A 19743-nucleotide genomic window follows, 5' to 3' on the forward strand; every position below is an offset into this window, starting at 1 on the left:
TTTCATTTTGATTTTCAGACATGTCATGTGAATCATGCGCAGATGAGTTTTTCTTAATTAACTCTTGCAATATGCAACAGATTTATTGCCTAAAACTTAAGTTTCTTGAAAAAAAATCAAGAAAGACAGTCCAGCATGGGACACTAATTTTATTTATTCCTCTTCATTCAGGTTCTAAGCAACTAGAAAGTTCAGCTTGTGGTAATGTTTCTATACCCTTTTATGAGAGAAAAATAAGTTGACAATAGAAAATTTTAAAAAGCATCTCATTATATGACACATTGTGGTATAACAGTATAATGAAACCTACCAGGTTCAACATGCTGCTCAGCCTATAGCACAGAACCACATGCTCATAGCAACGTGCATTAGGGGTGTCCACACTCCAGTTTCAGGGGCGCCTAAGTTATGTGGAAGGTTAGGGGCTGTTGACTCCAGATTTCTGATCAGTGTCCCAATAAATTGAGAATATTTGCCATGAGCCCAAGAAATGGGACACCAATTTGGCATATGGTCCTGCAGATAGAAACCATCTCAAATGGCTATGACTTAGGGATGGCTGAAGTAAAAAACCATTCATCGGATATTAGACTTTAAATTTCCTTGCTTTCATCGTATCATTCTTTCTTTCTTGGTCCTTGTTTTGTATATCTTAACTTCTCTTTTATGAGCCTCTTTTCTTAAGCTCTTTTTTGTTAAATTTATTTTAAAGTCTCTTCAGCCCTTTCTTTCCCCTTTTCCCCTGCATGATACAGGCTTTCTTTGGGTGTTCTCTACTCTTGTAATGTCAGCTCTCCTTTATTTAGTGATGACTAATAAAAACTGTGTTAGCTAGTACCTAAGGTAACCTGAACACTTTGTAAATATTCTCATTGTCTGCCTATTCCTTCAAGAGAGTAGATGATCAATAAATATTTATTGCATGATTGAGTGACCATTCCCCTGAGCCTTATACCAATATTCCAGGCTTTTACTGGACAACTCCATTATTATATCCCACCATGTACTTTTTTACAAAAAAATACCTACTCTACTGTCATTTTCTCTTGCTTAGTAGCTGCAACACCTACCAGTAGGTATTCCATATTGGATAGAAATTTACTGAATAAATAAAGTTTTTAAGGTTAAAAAAGTATTATTTTATTATCCATGGATGACCATTTATTCAGAATATCCAGAATATCTCTTTAGTCTGTGTACAAGTAAGGCAGTATGATATACTTGGAAGAAATAGGTATCTGATGTTTCATAAATTGAAAATCAATAAAAGTTTCTAGTTGAGCTACTTATTAACTGCACGATGTTTACTAAGATGCTTAATCTCTTTGTTTGGAAAAAATTTTCATTTCCAAAATGAAGTAAATAATGCCTACCTTATAGTGCACCTGTAAAGATTAGACAGTGTGAATATGCACATATTGTCTATAGATAATAGATACTTAATAAGCAGTAACTGTTATTATAAAAATGGATTATACCCATACCTGCTGCCTCTCTCCATGCTCTCACCTTTAATTCAATTTCTTTGTTCTTCCAAGTTTATTAATAATGCTGTTGTCAGAACTCTGTACCCTACATCAGTGCAAAGCCCTGTTAACATTACAGAAGTCAAAACAGGAAAAAATATATTAGAAATTAAAAACATAGGCAACGTAATAACAGTATAAATTTGTATTCCTCAAATTCTCTCCTTCTAATCTTAACTAGATGTTGAAATGAGATCAAACCCAGCACTGGCAAGCTGGCAAATGTTTGAGAGATCATTTGAGGCTGAAGGCTTAGGCAGAATTTCCAGAGGAGAGGGCTGTTGTGCAACACTTATGGATAGGCAAAAAGTATAAGTTACAAACAAGATATAATGTACATACATGGAAGTATACCAATAGCATAGCAACTAATCTATTAACAAATAATTAAATAACTGAAAAGTTACAATGAAGTTACATTGAGAGATTTCAATTACTCTTTCAGAATTAAAAGTTGTAACAGACAAAAAAAAGCAAGGTCATAAAGAGATAATACAATCACATTGAGTGCGTATCACAACCTGTTGAGAAGTAAAATGTAATTTTTTATATATTCATTTCATAAAATTTAGCCATTAACTTTACCACAAAGAAAGCATTAATAAAATGGGCCAGTGCGGTGGCTCATGCCTGTAATCTCAGCACTTCGGGAGGCCGAGGCAGGTGGATTATGAGGTCGGGAGATCGAGACAATCCTGGCTAACATGGTGAATGCCCGTCTCTACTAAAAATACAAAAAATTAGCCAGGCAGGGTGGCACACTCCCGTAATCCCAGCTACTCAGGATGCTGAGGCAGGAGAATCACTTGAATCTGGGAGGCAAAGGTTGCAGTGAGCAGCCAGCCTGGATGACAAAGCAAGGTTCCGACTCAAAAAAGAAAAGCATTAATAAAATCTTAAATATTGGCAATTTAGATGTCAGATTCTCAGAACAAACTACTAACATAAGAAAATAAATTATAGTTGAAACTTAACTTGTTATAAGAAAGTGACTTATTAATGATCTATAGAACAAGCTAGAAATCAAATCTAAATTATAAACTTTTTTAATAAAAATGAAAAAAGCACTTTATATTAAAACTTGTGGGATGCAAGTTTGTCTCGAAAACTTAGAGCTATGTCTTTAGTATTTAAGAAAAAGATTGAAAATGAGGTGCTAAGTACTATGTTAATAAATTAGGAGAGGAAAAATAAAATGACAAAGGAAGAAAAAATTAGAACTAATAAAAGATAAAATTAACAAAAACAAAATTATCAGGGTAGATGAATACATCCAAAGTCTTTTTTTAAACAAATATCCAAATTTAGATCCATCAAATCCTTCATTAAATGAAAATATACAATTTTGTAAGTAATAAAAATTTTTGAAAACAAAAACAGTAATCCTAAAATGTATATGGAGGGGAAAAAATGCCTGAGAAAAGCTGAGAAATATAAAAAAAGAATAGCGAGGGAACTTGCTTTAAAACTAATTACTGAAACAAAACAGCAAAATACTCCAGAATTTGGTATTACAATTTAGAAGGAAAATAATATGTATTTGATAAATGGTTCTGGTACCACTGACAAGATGAAAAGACAACTTATATATCACATCATATAGAAAACCAGGTTTTAGGTGTTTCAGAGACACAATATTAAAATTAAAGGATAATTATTTGAAATATTTCAACCAATTTTAAACAAACTTGAAATATTTAAATTAAAAAATTTTTGAAGTAACTCAGAAAAGAATGGATGTGTTTGAGGAAATGGCCAGATGGGACATGGCAGGACTGACATTGCTGGTGGAAATGTGATTAGCTAAGTCTGTTCTGGACGTTTAATCTAGCAATGTCTATTGACCTAGCAGGCAGAACCTGGGAGGCGGAGGCTGCAGCTGAGATTGCACTACTGCACTCCAGTCTGGGTGACAGAGTGAGACTTTGCTTAAAAAAAAAAAAAAAAAAAAGGCTCTTCTCCGGCCTGCCACCATGTGAGATATGCCTTTCACCGTCTACCATGATTATGAGGCCTCCCCAGCCACATGAAACTATGGAGTTTCACCATGTTGGCCAAGATGGTCCTCATCTTGACTGCATGAACCGCCTGCCTTGGCCTCCCAAAGTGCTGGGATTACAGGCGTGAGCCACCACACCCAGCGGTGAGGATATTCCATACACTATAGAGAACAATATAAACCCAGAGATCACTGCTCTTACCAGTTAACTGGTATTACAAAGCACCAGCGGCAAGACTCCCCTCACCCTCAGCTGTCACTTCTGCTGGCCTCAGTGACTCACGTGATGGTGGGATCCAGACCTTCATCCCCAAGGAGGCTGAGCCCCTGGTCATTATGCCCTTTTCAGGTCAGAGTTGCATGACCTGTCCATTTGCAATTACAGTGAAACAAAGGAACACCAAGAAGCACCCAAGCAGATCACCTGGGATCCACAGGGATACCTCCTTGCTCCACTGTGTAACAGCTTTATTCCTATTTATACTCAGAGTCAAACACCTGTACCAAGACAAGGGTGCCAAGACCCTTCTTCTTTTTTGTTTTTTAGACAGAGCCTGCCTCTGTTGCCCAAGCTGGTGTGTAAAGGTGCGATCTCGGCTGACAGCAACCTCCTCCTAGATTCTCATGTCTCAGCCTCCCATGTAGCTGAGACCACAGGTGCACACCACTATGCCTGGCTAATTTTTGCATTTTTAGTAGAGATGTGTTTTCACCATGCTGGCCAGTCTAGTCTCGAACTCCTGAACTCAGGCAATCTGACTGCCTCAGCCTCTCAAAATGCTGGGATTATAGGCATGAGCCACCATGCCCAGCGACTCTTCTTGATGGCTAATCCGGGACACAAGCAGCTCAGAACACCCAGGAGGTAGACATTGCTTATAATTTAATACAGATCTGTTTCTTTTACTTTTTCTTTTCTTTTTTTTTTTTTTTTTTTTTTTTTTTTTTTTTTTTTTTTTTTTTTTTTTTTTTTTTTTTCACTCAATAATATATTATGGACACAGCCCCCTGTCACTGCAGCATTCTTCCCTGTTGTGATTTTTTTTTTGAGATGGGATCTCGCTATCTTGGCCAGATTGGTCTTCAACTCCTGGCCTCAAGCTATCCTCCTAACTCGGCCTGCCAAAGTGCTGGGGTTACAGGTATGAGCCGCCATGCCAAGCCCTTTAATACAGATCTTTTTGGCAAAAGTGTGCACCCTTGTAGGACCAGCACCTCGAACCCTGCAAAGCTCAGAGTTGCAAGGCTGGCAAATACAAGTCTCCCTCTGGGTCACTGGTGTAATTGTAAGTTTGATCACTCTTCCTTCCACCCCTTGGTTCCTGTACTCCTTTTTTCTTCTCTATGGGGACCCAACGCCATGTAAAGGTCTTTGTTCAGGCTGGGCATGGTGGCTCATGCCTGTAATATCAGCACTTTGTGGGACTGAGGTGAAAGGATCACTTGAGCCCAGGTGCTTGAGACCAGACTGGACAATGTAGCAAGACCCCATCTGTTTTCAGAAAATAAAAAAGAAAACTAAAAAAAAAAAAAAAAAAAAAAAAAAAAAAAAAAAAAAAGAAATATAAAATTTATCATCTGTTGACCCAAATGCTTGGCAAAGGAAAATTTGCTCCCAATAAACCTCTTCATTTTCGTTTTTTTGAGATGGAGTTAAAGCTGGAGAGTAAGTAGTCTCTGTCAGCATTAAATAAATATTATTGAGCACCTATTGTGTGCTAGGAATACAGTAGTGAATAATACAGACAAGGCTCAAGCTGCATAGAGTTTATATTCCAGTGAAGCACATACATAGTGCACAAGAAAATGCAATAATTCAGGCAGTTTTAAGTATTACCTGGAAATAAATAGGGTGATGAAAAATAAAAATGAAACTTAAGCCTGTTAACAGACTGAATGGACCATTTATTGACCAAGGGTATCCCAGAGAAACCTTGAAAACGGGTTATTAGCCACAACGGGATGGGAAGTTGGACACACCTTGTTAAACCCCCTTGGTTTCTAACCACCATTTGCTTTTTTTCCTAAGGGTTAAAGCAAGCTTGCCCAGCTCACAACCCATGGGCCACATGTGGCACGCAATGGCTTTGAATATGGCCCAACACAAATTTGTAAACTTTCTTAAAACATTATGAGGTGTTTTTTTTTTTTTTTTTTTTTTTTTTTGTTTGTTTGTTTTTTCTCATCAGCCATTGTTAGCCATTGTTAGTGGTTAGCCTTAGTGTATTTTACGTGTGGCCAAAGACAATTTTTCTCCTAGTGTGGCTCAGGTAAGCCAAAAGATTGGACAAACCTGGGTTAAACAGAAACCAGCCCTTTGGAAGCACTCACTCCACTACTGAAATCAATCAATGCCTAATGCTGCCCCTTCTTTTTGCAGTTTCAACAAGACAACCAACCAGCATTCCTTCCTGATGAGAGACCACCGACCATCGAGTGGTTCTGGAAGTCTACAGGAAGATGAGTAGTGAGGGTTTTGTTGTCCTCTGCTTTAATTTTTGATATGAGGAGGCCAAAAACTCCACCCTCAGATGGTGCTTATGGCTTATTTTTTGCACATGGGTCCTACAGAGAGGCATGGAGCAAAATTGCACATGCGTATTTTTCTCCTTTCATAAATATTCGTGACTTCTCCTATAGTTTATTGAATATGTATATTTGGCCACCTCATTCAGGATAAATCCCTGTCTTATTCTTTCCACTCTCATAGTATCTGTTTCTGGCTTCTGGCCAGGGGCTACACTTCCTGGCCTGTCAGAATGGCCACCCTCCAGGCTGCAACCCTTTATGAGGAACAAAGCTCTCTTTTATGTATTTATTAACTTCCTCATTCTTCAGTTGAAAACTATAAAATCAAATAGCTGAAAAAGGCCACCATAGATATTATGGTCAGTGGAGGCCTCTCTGAGAAGGTGAAATATTTATCAGTGAGAATTTCACAAACAGTGAGAATGAGCAGCTTTTTGAAAAAAACAATGTGAATCATTTCAGGCAGAGAAAATGGCAAAGTGCAAACAAAGATAATGAAGAGAGAAGTCTAGGGGGTTCGAGGATCAAATAAAAAGCAAGTTCCTAGGAGAGTGAACAACTAGAGGAACAAAGGGATAGATGCGGCCAATGATGTAGGGCCTGGTGGGATTTTACTCAAACATGATAAAAAGGTAGCCTATTGAGGAGTATTAAGCAAGGGAATTAATGATTCATGTTGAAATTTAAAAAATCAAAGTGATGATGGTAGACTCAGTCAGACTCAGTACATAATCAGATACGGGGTGAGAGACAGAAGAGGGAAGAGCCAAGGAAGACACTTAGGTTCCTGGCTTGTGCATTAAATTCAATGAAAAGAAAATGAAATTAGAAGGTAATTGCTATAGTCCAGCAAGAAATTATGGAGTATTAGACCAGAGTGGTATTAGTGGAAACAGAGCAAAGTGGACACATTCATGAAGTTTGTCCTTGTCTCTTCAGTGTTGCTCTTACTTGTGCAGCCTATGACTTAATCCTCTTCTATCAGTAAACAATGCTTCTAAAAATTTTCATTTCAAACACTTGTTTATTTAACAGAAATAGTGAAGTGAGAATGAGATCAAATAGTAGAGACTATATCAGTAATTCATAGTTTCACAGATGACTCAATAGGCATCATATGTGTAGTTCACTTGTAAAACCTTTGTTTTTGATTTTATATTTGGCTGCATCAATAATTAGACAAAATTACACTCTCTTAACTCCATTCTAACAATCTGACTTAAAGCCAGAAGTCTTGTTGGTTATCAGCTTTCTACTTATCAGCAGTATTTTTATTAAAAAGTCACTTATCCTTTCTGAGCCTCAGTTTCCTTATTTATAAAACGGGAGTAATAATATCTGAAAGATGACTCTCAGATTGACATAAAATGTGAATGCACTGTACAACTGTTAATAAGTTATTCAAATAGAAAACATGATTGTTATTTTTCTAATGTTATAAACTCTTATTTCATCACATTAAAAAAGTTCACCTATTTTTTTAGATCTTAACTGAATAAACCTAGAATATTCAGATGCATGATGTACAATAGTAACACTAGTGAGCCACAGTTTGTAAGGGTTCTGCTTTCTGTAATTTTTCCATTCTTGCAATTGTGTCATAGTCATCTAACCACACAATCACACTCTGCTCATCCTCTTTGTGTTGTGATAGAGGGCACATATTTTTGAGATAGCTGTCAGTGAGAGATCTCAGAGTGGAAAATTATTCTAGTGCAGAGGTTTTCAGAGTGTGCTCCATGGGCCTATGGGGATCCTTTCAGGAGTTTTCAACATACCTCATTTTCAATTATATATCTGTATAATGCTGGTTTTTTCATATTCTTCAACTAAAGCAACATATTTCAATAGATGGAATGCAGAATGGATAAGATAGCACTCTTTCATTGAGCTAGACATTAAAGATTTTGCATATCAGTAAGACGACGTTGCTCTTCCCATTTTTGTTTGTTTTGGAACTATAGCTATATTTTCAAGAGTGTAGCTTTCATTTTTTATTGTTTAATGAATAAGCCAATACTCATTTTTTCATGTTTCATTTGTAATAGGGTAAATATTATCAGATATTGCCTACATAAACAAAAGCCCTCTGGGGTCTGTCCTTTAAGAATGCAAAGGAATCCTGAGAACGAAACTTTGAAAAACATTGGTATAGTGCAATCAATGAAGCTGGGCAGCATTACCAATGCAAACCTGTTATTTCTTTTCTTCCACTGTAATGGTAAGGTCTAATTAGCTGAGTTTTCTTGTACAGAAATTTCATTATTCTCTTATTCTGCCTTTTTTCCTGCTTAGCTTCCTATCTTCTTTCCTTTCTTTTACATGTTTTATTGAGAGACTAAGTGAGTAAACACTGACCACGTTCTGTGATGAAATTTGTTGTACAAAAATAATGCAGGCCTGCTGTCAAGGAGTATGGAGCCTTGTGGAAAAGACAGTCATTCGCTCAGATAATTGCAATGAATTATGAACACAGGAGCATGAAGTCATAGGAGCCAGCGTTTTGACATCTGCCTAGAAGATCAGAAACGGAGTATAGTACCCAGGACATCACAAGGCCTGAACAAATCATTCAGCCTCCTTTTTATGCTTTGAATCAACCCATAATTTCAAATGGAAGTTTCCCCACTGTGGCCTCCAGGACGGTGCTCTCCTCCCATTTCTCTTCCAGAGAGCACCTGCCATAGGGATGCCCTTTGCTGACAGCTTGCAGCCATCATGACTTCAGGATCTACCTCAGCTCTCCAATCAAGGCCAACCGCTAAGTGTAGCACAGGTATCGGGCCACGCCATGTGGGCTTAAACCAAGCTCCCCTATAGACAATCTTTGCTCTGGAGTTCCTTGCTAGGCTGGCCAAGACTATCTCAGATGTGTATCTCTAATTCTTCTTTGCCCCAGTCCTCTTTGCTTCCTTCTTTTCGCAGGTGTCAGATTACTGCCCTGTCATCTGAGAGATTCTCTTCTTATTTCTGTTTCTTCCTACCTTTTCCTTTCATGGGCATTACTCTCTAATAAATTCTTTGAGCCTCAATTTTGTCAGACATAAAATGGAAATCAGGTAACATTTCTTCATACAATTGTGAGATGATTAAATGGTATAATATTAATATATGTTTGTTATTTTGGTAAAAGGAAAAGTGGTAAATAACATTATGTTATCATTACTACTAATTACAGAGTTATACACGATAGCAAAAAAACATTGTACAATCAAATTCTTCCTCTAAGATCTTTCTTTGTTTTGATATGCATTCCAGCATAGTTTTTCCAATTTATTCACGAGGCAGAGAACATAGAAATCATACTATTCTTTGCCAAATGCTATGAAGTACAGATAAATGTTTATCAATCAATACATTCATTTATTTAACAAATATTTGAACCCTTATTGTGTTTTAGAAATTAATCAGAGTGCTAGCATTACATTGAATTGGATTTGGAAACTACTGTCTAAATAATAAGGAAAATTTTCTAATAGAAATATACACAGTAATACACGTAGTCAGATTTCTACTGAGATCTGTATTACCTTATTTGGTCTTCTTGAAGCCAGGTAAGGTAGTAGTCACTGGGAATGTAATTACAAACATTTTATAGACGATAAAACCAAGACACAAAAATAAGTTAAATAACTTTCTCAAAATTAAACACCCAGTGAGTGTCAGAACCAGACTTCAAACAGAGGTAGTTGGCTGAAGTCCTTGCCATTAATGTCTTAGCCAGTGATTCTCAAATCTTAATGTACATCAGGATCCCCTCAAAGGTAATTGTTAAAACACAAATTGCTGGGATTTACCCAGACATTTTCTTATTTGGTATATATGGGAGTCAGGAATTTGCATTTCTAACAAATTCCAAGGATATGCTACTGTAGTTTGAATATAGTTTGCCTACTAAAATGTATGTGTTAGAAATCTGGTTACCAATGCAACAGTGTTGAGAGGTGGGGCCTTTCAGAGGTGATTAGACAGATTAATCAAGAGCTGTGATTAATCAAGAGCTCTGTCTTGATTAATGGATTAATACAATCATGGATTCATGGATTATAGGCTATTAAGGAAGTGAGTTAGTTATCATGAATGTGTTATAAAAGCCAGTTTTTCTGTTTCCTGTGTGGCTCCCCACCTGGTGATGCCTTGCACCACCTCAGGACTCTGCAGAGTCCCCACCAGCAAGGAGACCCTCACCAGTTGTGGTCCCTTGACCCTGGACTTCCTAACCTCCAGAACTGTAAGAAATAAAGGTATTTTCTTTATAATTACCCAGTCTCAGTTATTCAGTTATAACAATAGAAAATGGACTAACACAGATAATTGGTACAAAGAAGTAGGGCTGTTGCTAATAGTGAATACCTGAAAATAAGGACATGGCTTTGAAACTGGATAATGAACAGTCTGGAAGAATTTGGAGGAGCAGGCTAGAAAAAGCTTGTATCACTGTGAATGCAGCATTAAGGCTGATTCTGGTGAGCGCTTAGAAAAACAAAAGCTAGAGGAAGTCTGAAACTTCTTAGAGATTATTTAAGTGGTCGTGATCAGAATGCTGATAGAAAGATGAACAGCGAAGACCATCCTGATGAGGTCCCAGATGGAAATGAGAAACAAGGTATTGGAAAATGGAGTAAAGGATTGCTGCTATAAACTGGCTAAGACCGTGGCTAAACTGTCTGTGTCCTAGGACTTTATGAAATGCAGAACTTAACAGTCATAAACTAGGATGGTGGAAGGAATATCTAAGCAGCAAAGCATTTAGGCTGCTCAATGGCTACTTTTAACCACTTACAGTAAGCTATAAGAAAAAACAGGATAGAAAAATTTAGAAAATTTGAAGCCTGGCCATCTTAAGAGTGAATGGGGTGTTTGAATATGGTCAAGAGATTGCTAAAGAGATCACCATGAATAGAATGAAGCCAGAGGCTATTGTTCATGACAATGAAATTAAAAACCCCAAAGGCATTTCAGGGATCTTTGAGGCTGCCACCTCCTCACAGGCCCTGAGCTCTGAGAGGGCAGAATGATTCTGGGGAATGGACGGACTGAGTCTCTACTCCCTGCATTCCAGCACACTGCTCCTCAGCCACCCCAGCTGTGGTTCAAGCAGCCACAGGTGCAGATTAACCTGCAGCTCTAGGATGTACAGGTGGTAAACCATGTCAGTATCCACGTGGTACTAATTCTGCAGGTGCACAGAATGCAAGAGCTGCGGAGGCCTGGCAGCCTCCACATAGATTTTAAAGAATGTATTGGACTGCCTGGGGGTAAAGCTACTGCAGAGAGCTTCCAGTAGGGCAATGCCAAGTGAAACAGTGGAACTGGGGCTGTTGCAGAGATACCCCACTGAAGGCAATGCCTAATGGAGCTCTAAGAGTCAGACTGCCACCAAGACCCCAGAACAGTAGAGCCAACAGCAGCATGCAATACCTGCTTGGGAAAGCTGAGGGCACCAGTATGCCTTGAGGCCTCCCTGAATACCCCATCCCCCAATGTGTTCAAGATGCTGGACATGGAGTCAAAAATATTATTATCCAGCCTTAAAATTTAAGTCTGCTCTGCTGGATTTTTGACTTGCTTGGGCCTGTTACTTGTTTCTTCTGGCCTATTTCTCTCTTTTGAAAAGAGAATGTATACCTATACTTGTTCCACCAAAAGAATCACTTTTATGATGATTCTACAATTTTACAAAGAGGTGAAACCCCCACCTTTGCAAAAATTATAATTGAGGAAATTGTGAGAGTGAAAGAAATCAGACCTGATTCCATCTTGCTTCTAACTTTTAAGCTGTCCTTTCTGAGTCTCCTGGAAGTAGATAACTTGTTTTGATTTCAAAAACTCACAGATGAGACATTAGACTTTTGAGTTGGTGCTGGAACAATTAAGTCTTTTGGGACTACTAGGATGGCATGACTGTATTTTGGATTTTTAGAAGGCCATGAATTCTGAGGGCCAGGGACAGAATGCTATGGTTTGAATATAGTTTGTTCCCCTGAAAGTGTTGAGATTTTGGACCTTTGAGAAGTAATTGGCAGTGCCCTCATTAACGGATGAATCCATTCATGGATTAGTAGACTAATGGATTAAGGAGTTATCAAGGGTCAGTTATCATGATGGTGGGTCTGTAATAGGTACTAGTTTAGCCATCTCTCATGACCTCCCTTGCCATGTGATGCCCTGTACTACCTTAGGACTCTGCAGAGTCTCAACCAGCAGCCCCCATTCAATGTGGCCTCTTGACCTTGGACTTACCTGTCTCTGGAACTATACAAAAATAAGTTTCTATTTCTTTTAAATGACCGAGTCTCAGGTATTCGGTTCTAGCAATAGAAAACCGACTAAGACAGAGGCTGATGCCGCTGGTCCTAGGCTACAGGTTGAGAACCACTTCTAAGTAATGCTGCCTCTGTGTAAACCTACTTCTAATTATGGCAGCCCAGTAACAGACTCTGTTTTGTACATACACTCACTTTTGCTTTATGTAATTTTAATATATACCGAATTTTGGGAATGCAACCTCTCGATAAATCTTCAACGGAAAATTATACTTTGTTCTGGAAATTTGACCAATAATTGTCTAACATCAACAACCCTGGTACAGTGTTTGAGTGATTATTTGATAAGGTATTTGAGTTATAACTCATCAGAAAACATTTCTGTTCTCAGAAAAAAAGTTCCTACCAGTTTTACCATGATTCTACAATTTTATATAGAAGTGAAACCCTCCTTGAAAAAATTATAACTGAGGAAATTATGACAGTGAAAGAAATCAGACCTAACCTACTTGTATCTTGCTTCTAACCTTTAAGCTGTCCTTTTTCATTCCTGGGCATAGGTTGAAGAAACTTAGGAAAGTAATTCAGGTCATGCTTTGACTCTGAAACAAAATTGATAATAGCCCTTTCCTGAAAAGACCCCCTTCTTGCCTGGGGGGACCAGTCTGCCTTTGCAGGACGAAGAAATTAGCTACAAGATTAGAAATTACGGTTTAGGGGTCATGCAGCCTCCGGCTCCAAGAGTCTGCACCCTCTTGCCCCCTAGGTTGCTCCTGGGGATAACATCTCTATTGTAATATCTAAGACCAGTGGTTGAGATATTTTGCAGACCTTACACTCCATGGATCTGTTGACACCACCCAGATCGGTAATCGGGTTCAACCATTTCTGCCATCCCATCCAGGAACAGAAGATAGCAAGAAAACCTCACTTAGACCCCTCATGATTCCATCTTTAACCTGACCAATCAGCACTCCCTACTTCCCAAGGCCCTATCCGCCAAATTAGTTTTGAAAACTCTCATCCCTGAATGCTCTGGGAAACTGATCTGTGTAATAATAAAACTCCAGTCTCCACCCACAGCTGGCTGTGCATGAATTAAATTACTCTATCTCCACTGTGATTCCTGGTCTTGATAAATTGGCTCTGTCTAGGCAGCAGGTGAGGTGAACCCATTGGGCGGTTACAGAAGTGTGAAGAGCAAGTATCTGAGTGCCTCATTATGTTTTCCAATACATTCAAACTTGAACATTTTACATGATGGAATATATCTTAATATATTAGAAATGTACTAAAAATATCTGATTTCTTCTTTATATTACATTTGATATTACTTTTTTATTAAATGGTTTATATATGAATTTCATTTCAGAATAGTAAAGGATTTGGGATCTGATCAGTTTGAGAATCAATTTTGTGTGTATGTATGTGGAATGAAGAATTAGTTTTTATTTTTGAGCGAGAACAGTTTGGGGATTATTAGGTTAGTGGAAATAAACTAAACCAAAAATCAATGTGCCTGAGGTTTATTCTTAAATCTCAGTAAGTGGCAATATGACATTCAGCAAGTGATTTAACTCTGAATCTCCATTTCCCAATTTTAAAATGAATCCATTAGACTAAGAGGCCTCCACTATCTTTTTCTATTATTCATTCATCGAATAAAGACTGTTTTAAACATTCTTTACAATTAAGTGTGTTACTTTGATTACATTCATCAAATACACTTCCACATAAACTGGCTCTTCAATATTGATGACCTAATACAACTTTTAATGTTTTAACAGTCAGTAACACACTTTCCCAGAGATTTAGGAAGGTAACTTTAATCTGTTAGGATATCTTTAAACAGCAAGTGTGTTAGCTTAATTATACAATGTCAGCTTTTAATTCTAAGAAGGTCTATAAAACCTAAAAGTAAGGTCTTCCCTGACCCTCCCCCACCCCCAACCCCGGACATTTGAAGTTTGTGCCCCCATTGAAGAGTATTTTCACCTTTGAGCTTTCAGGGGCAACTCATTTTGCCTCACTGAAACCGGGTTTCAGGTTTGGGAACCAAGATAAGGATATTAAGTACACTTTTTTAACATTTAAGGACACTTTCTGGATAAACCAGAATCTAGGGAGATAAAAGTGAATAATTTGGATCTGCTCTCTTTGAATGTTTATAATCTGGTGAAAAATAAAATGGACATATGGACCCAGTGCAGTGGCTCACACCTGTTATCCCTGCAGTTTGGGAGGCTGAGGCAGGCAGATCACCTGAGGTCAGGAGTTCGAGACTAGCCTGGCTAACATAGTGAAACCCCATTTCCACTAAAAATACAAAAAATTTGTTGGGCATGGTGGTGTGCACCTGTAATCCCAACTACTTAGGAGGCGGAGGCAGGAGAATCACTTGAACCCAGGAGACTGAGGTTGCAGTGAGGCAATCCCGCCACTGCACTCCAGCCTGGGTGACAGGGAGAGATGTGGTTGTGGGGAGGAGGAGGGAGGCATATGAATATTTATTCGTGACCAGTGTAAAGGGGGCAAAAATTCATATGCCAACGAAAACGGGGACACATCAGGTCTGTCTTGTTCATCACTGTGTCCACAGGGCCTGACACCTAGTAGGCTCAGGGGGAGAAAAGAACCCCAATTACCAACACAAGACAGGAAAGAAAGGGAGGATCTTACAGAAAAGAGTGATACTTAAACTGAGCAAGGAGGCACCCGGAAATAGTGCTACCTAATAATTGTTGGCAATCAGATTGGCACACTCCAACGGTTCATAAGACCAGACTTCTCCCATCAGCTAGCTTCCTTCCTCACCCTTCTCACCCTGGGCAACCGGCTTCCTCTCTCTAGGTCGCCTGCTTTTCACCTGTAACATAGAAGATGTTGAGCAATACCACTTCTGAAAGAGCCCTGAGTGTGTGTGCCAGGGGGAAAACCCCTACAACGCTAATACACCAAAACTGCACGTTTGCACAATTGAGTTCTGCTGTATGCAAACAGGCAAACAGCATTTACAGGGAAACAAAACCAAATCAAGCACATAAAAAGGTAGGAAGAGTTGGAAAACAGAAGGAAGGTAAGTTCTCAAACAGCTAGAATAGTGGATGTTAATGAAGTTTTTCAGAGGAAAAAAAAGTTGGTAATGAGGCAACCGGACCTGAGAAAAAAGACGAAGAATAGCAAGTAAAAGACAACTCCTCTTGTTAACTCTCTCCTTCTGCCGGCCTCTGTCACCTGACCCACCGCATTACCCCACCCCGCACCCTCCTTCCTTCCCTCCCCACATTACTGCACAGGAATGAAGTCTGGGTCGTGGGCGGACCGCTTGTGGCTCTTAAATCCTCTTTTTGTCGCCCCGACAGTGCAAAATTTTGAAACGTCCTTCGGCAAAGAAATCCGTCCCTGGGGCCTTCCCTAGGTCAGGGTCCAGGTGCAGGCAGGTGAGGCGCGACGTGCGCTCCCAAGCCCCCGCTTCAGCGGCGGGCGCGCGCCTCGCGCCCAACCCCCAACCCCCGCTGCTCAGCGGCCCCGCCCCCGCGTTTCCGGAGCGGCGTAGCTATTTCACCGCGCGCGCCTCGCGGTGCAGTGACCCACAGTCCGCGGCGCTCGGCTTCCTGCTCGCTCTTCACCTCCTTTCCCAGCCCCTGGCAGCATGGGAGCTGGGCCCGCCTCGCTGCTCGCCGCCCTCCTGCTGCTTCTATCCGGCGACCGCGCGGTGCGCTGCGACACGCCTGCCAACTGCACCTATCCTGACCTGCTGGGCACCTGGGTCTTCCAGGTGGGCTCCAGCGGTTCCCAGCGCGATGTCAACTGCTCGGTTATGGGTAAGCCGCCGGCTCGGCAGTCCCCGGGTCGCCCTTCTGCCCTTGAGCCCCTAACGCAGCGCCGCGCCAACCACCGCTTCGCCCCAGGCAGACGCTTGTGGGTGGCCAGAGCATCTTGACTGGATTCGGGGACCCTTGGGGCCCTTCTTCCCCGCCAGGCCCGCGAAGTTAAAGTTTATCTGCTGAGAACGTCTAACTCCACACTCTCTTGGTTATCTTGGGGACACAACACTTTTATCAAGAACTTTTTTATCCTTCCCATTAACTTTTTTTTTTTTTTTTTTTGGCTAGTTTGTTGGTATGAGAGAGACTTGGGAACTGGAATCTTTTGATTCCCCAGTTGGATCTGTCAGCGTTATTTTTAAAATGATTTTTTTATTTTTTGTTATTATTGTACTAGTGAAGACAGATGAGCTCAAAGACGCTCGAGGATATAGCAGGAAGTGTTCTCTTTTTGTTAGGTTGTGGGAAGGGGCCCTTCTGCCCAGCAATTTTGGTTTGAGCATGTGCTAATGAGTACTAGAAAACGTCTGTACTGTTTCATGCATTGCAGGGAGGTAAATTTTTTAAAATAATTAATAACAAAATTTAACTCCGAACCTAATAACTATATTTAGAAATGCCCGGAGTCATGCACAATGCCTGATTCATGGAAGGCTCTCAATAAATACCTAGTTTTTGAACATACTGGGGATATTTCATATGCCTTCAGATTAAATGGTTACTCCTAGAACAAAGAGCCTAGTGAAGGGGGTGGAGTGGAAAAAAAGAGTCCCTGGTCAGAAGAGTCACACTGTGGTCCACCCAAACCCCCTTACAGCCTGTGACTTTTGCAGAGTCAGTGAAAAATCAGCTATAATTTTCTTGTCAGCAGCAGAACAAAATGGTTAAGTTTTTTTTGTTGTTGTTGTTGTTTTTTTTTTTTGGAGAACGGAGTCTCTCTCTGTTGCCCAGGCTGGAGTGCAGCGGTGCAATGTCGTCTCACTGCAACCTCCGCCTCCGCCTCCGCCTCCTGAGTTCAAGAGATTCTCCTGCCTCAGCCTCCAGAATAGCTGGACTACAGGGGCGTGCCACCATGCCCGGCTGAATTTTTTTTGCGTTTTTAATAAAGACCGGGTTTCACAGTGTTAGCCAGTATGGTCTCAATCTCCTGACCTCGTGATCCACCCGCCTCAGCCTCCCAAAGTGTTGGGCTTATAGGCTGAGCCACCGTGCCCAGTTTTTTTTTTTTTTTTTTTTTTTAATTTGAGTTTGAAGGTTGGAGCAGAAAGAGATCAGGATTTGCACTACCCTGTCACGTGCAGTCTCCCATGTCAGAGTATTAATTTGAAACAGGAAAAACTGTTTAAAGTATAGAACTCTCCAGATGGACACAGCTGAACCATTTTCAGGCAGGCTTTGCCTATAAAATTACCTTGGGCCTTAATCCGTGAATTAAAGGCACCCGCAGATCCGAGTGCTCATCTATGAAGCTTGAACGTTTCATTCCTATCAGTACAAATTAGTTTTAGAGAATACAAACTTCTGGTTTGCTAAATAAACTTTGGAAGGATTCATCTTATGAGGTTCCAAACTGTAAAGCCATTGAGGAGAAAGGTACAACATTGCTTCTCTGAACAGATTATTTTGTGTTTTCTCCTGGGCTTAGCACATTGTCCTCCTGAGGATCTGATGACTAGTCTGTTTATTTAGCGTTTTGTTGTCATACCTTTTATTCTTACATTTCTCACTTTTGAGTAGCATTTTGTCTTCTCCCTGTTTCTGGAAGCCTATAATTTTCAACATTCCCCATTTTCTTCTTCAGTGGAAAAAATTTCTTTATTGTTGGGATGCTTTGGAAAGATACTGTACTTTTTGGTGTCTCCCTTCCTGCTGGGCTACATGGCATCTCTCTCTCTCTCTTTCTTTTTTGCTTTTTTTTTAAGACAAGATCTCACTGTGTCGCCCAGGATGTAGTGCAGTCCAGCAGTCATAGCTCACTGCAGCCACCAATTCCTAGGCTCAAGCAATTCTCCCACCTCAGCCTCAGACTCTCAAATAGCTGAGACTACAGGCATGTACCACCTTACCCAGCTAATTTAAAAATGTATATATTTTTGTAGAGAAAGCCTCTCACTATGTTGCCCAACCTGGTCATGAAGGCCTGACCTCAGCCCCCCAAGTGCTGGGATTACAGGCATGAGCCTCTTCTCCTGGTTGCATATCTCAAATTCTGAGAACCTAACTTCACAGTCTTGCCTGGGTGCAGGAGCTGTTTGAAGCAACAAGGTGGAGACTCTGGTTTCTTCACTAGGCAGACTGTGTTCAAATTGGGTAGCCTGAAAGGAAAGCAGCACAATTATAATAGAAATTGGGGAATTCTTTCCCTCATTGAAATCCAAATAATTTTCCTTTATTGTGCCTTTTTTTTTTTTTTCCTTTAGGACCACCAGAAAAAAAAGTAGTGGTGCACCTTCAGAAGCTGGATACAGCATATGATGACCTTGGCAATTCTGGCCATTTCACCATCATTTACAACCAAGGCTTTGAGATTGTGTTGAATGACTACAAGTGGTTTGCCTTTTTTAAGGTTAGTTTTGTTGGAAGTTGGGTTTACATTTTCAATGATTTCATATCTGAAACCTCTTCTGATTAGTAGACTCTCAGAATTTTAATTTTAGATTAAGAAGATAGCCAGCATTGACACCACTCTTCCCAAGAGTAGTAGCTGGTATCATTTTGCCACTTCACTTAAAATTATGATTTTAGTAGGTTTAAGATATACCAAGTCTACATTCGAATATGTACAACAACCATATTTAAAATTTACATAAATATTTAAGATTAAATTCTTAATTTATTTTTATTATTATTACCATTTTATTTCTAAATGTTGCCATCCTCATTTGGCATTGTTCTGAATCTGTATGTAAGATACGGAGATTACACGTTTTGTTTTCTTGCAGTTATTATGTTATCCTTCTTATTACTACCTGTTGGCTATGAGAGATTGACCTAAATAATTCATTAACCTAAATGTACTAAATATGTTGAGATGAGTAAATTTTTTCTTTTTTTTTCGATTAAACTAAGAGAAAGAGAGAACCTAGGAGTTATTCCTTAGGCTGGTTAAAGTAAAAGGTAGCCAAGTCAACCAAGTTTGTTTTTTTCTTTCACTAGGAAAGAACTATTGTTCATTCTCATAACACACTGCTTCCCATTGCAGACATACTCAGGGTTAAAATAGTTTAGCAGAAATTGCAGTCCATCCCATTTGTTCATCTCAAGCTGGAATTTTTCTTGTAGGCTAAATTTTGGATACATAAGCCTGAAACTAGGCGTCTCTCATTATACATAGAGAATAAATAAAGACAGAATTTTTCATGGAGAAAGATTTACAGCCTTTAAAACATCTGGAAAGAAGTGGGAAAGTAGGTTTATATAGCCTTTAAAGCATCTGAAAGAAATGGGAAGTAGGGAATGACTGTTAAAGATAACAAGACAAAGCACCAACAAAGGCATAGTTCTAATTTTGTTATAATTTCACATGGGAGTTGTGATTTGTCATGAGGATATGGCGGTCCAAGCAAGCTTACCGTATTTTTTAGAATAATAACTCC

At 39.6% G+C, this 19743-nt stretch overlaps 1 protein-coding gene and 1 long non-coding RNA gene across 5 annotated transcripts in view; one reads left to right on the plus strand and one right to left on the minus strand.

Annotated features, from left to right (window-relative positions):
* LOC119469028 overlaps window positions 1-15817 on the minus strand; it is a 56635-nt gene extending 40818 nt beyond the window's left edge. The window contains exon 1 of the long non-coding RNA XR_005197850.1: window positions 15610-15817. This is a non-coding gene — a long non-coding RNA (uncharacterized LOC119469028). The remainder of the gene's footprint in view (window positions 1-15609) is intronic.
* A 43-nt stretch (window positions 15818-15860) lies between these two features.
* CTSC (cathepsin C) overlaps window positions 15861-19743 on the plus strand; it is a 45842-nt gene continuing 41959 nt past the window's right edge. For 2 of the 4 annotated variants that reach the window (XM_017515409.2, XM_017515411.2), the window contains exons 1-2: window positions 15861-16144; window positions 18568-18713. In XM_017515409.2, coding sequence (XP_017370898.1) covers window positions 15973-16144; window positions 18568-18713 — 318 coding nt within the window. In that variant the 5' untranslated portion in view covers window positions 15861-15972. The remainder of the gene's footprint in view (window positions 16145-18567; window positions 18714-19743) is intronic. The other 2 variants (XM_017515410.2, XM_017515412.2) reach the window with 2 other exon arrangements.

This window comes from Cebus imitator, unplaced genomic scaffold (genome assembly GCF_001604975.1).
Source record: "Cebus imitator isolate Cc_AM_T3 unplaced genomic scaffold, Cebus_imitator-1.0 Scaffold549, whole genome shotgun sequence".
Lineage (NCBI taxonomy): Eukaryota > Metazoa > Chordata > Mammalia > Primates > Cebidae > Cebus > Cebus imitator.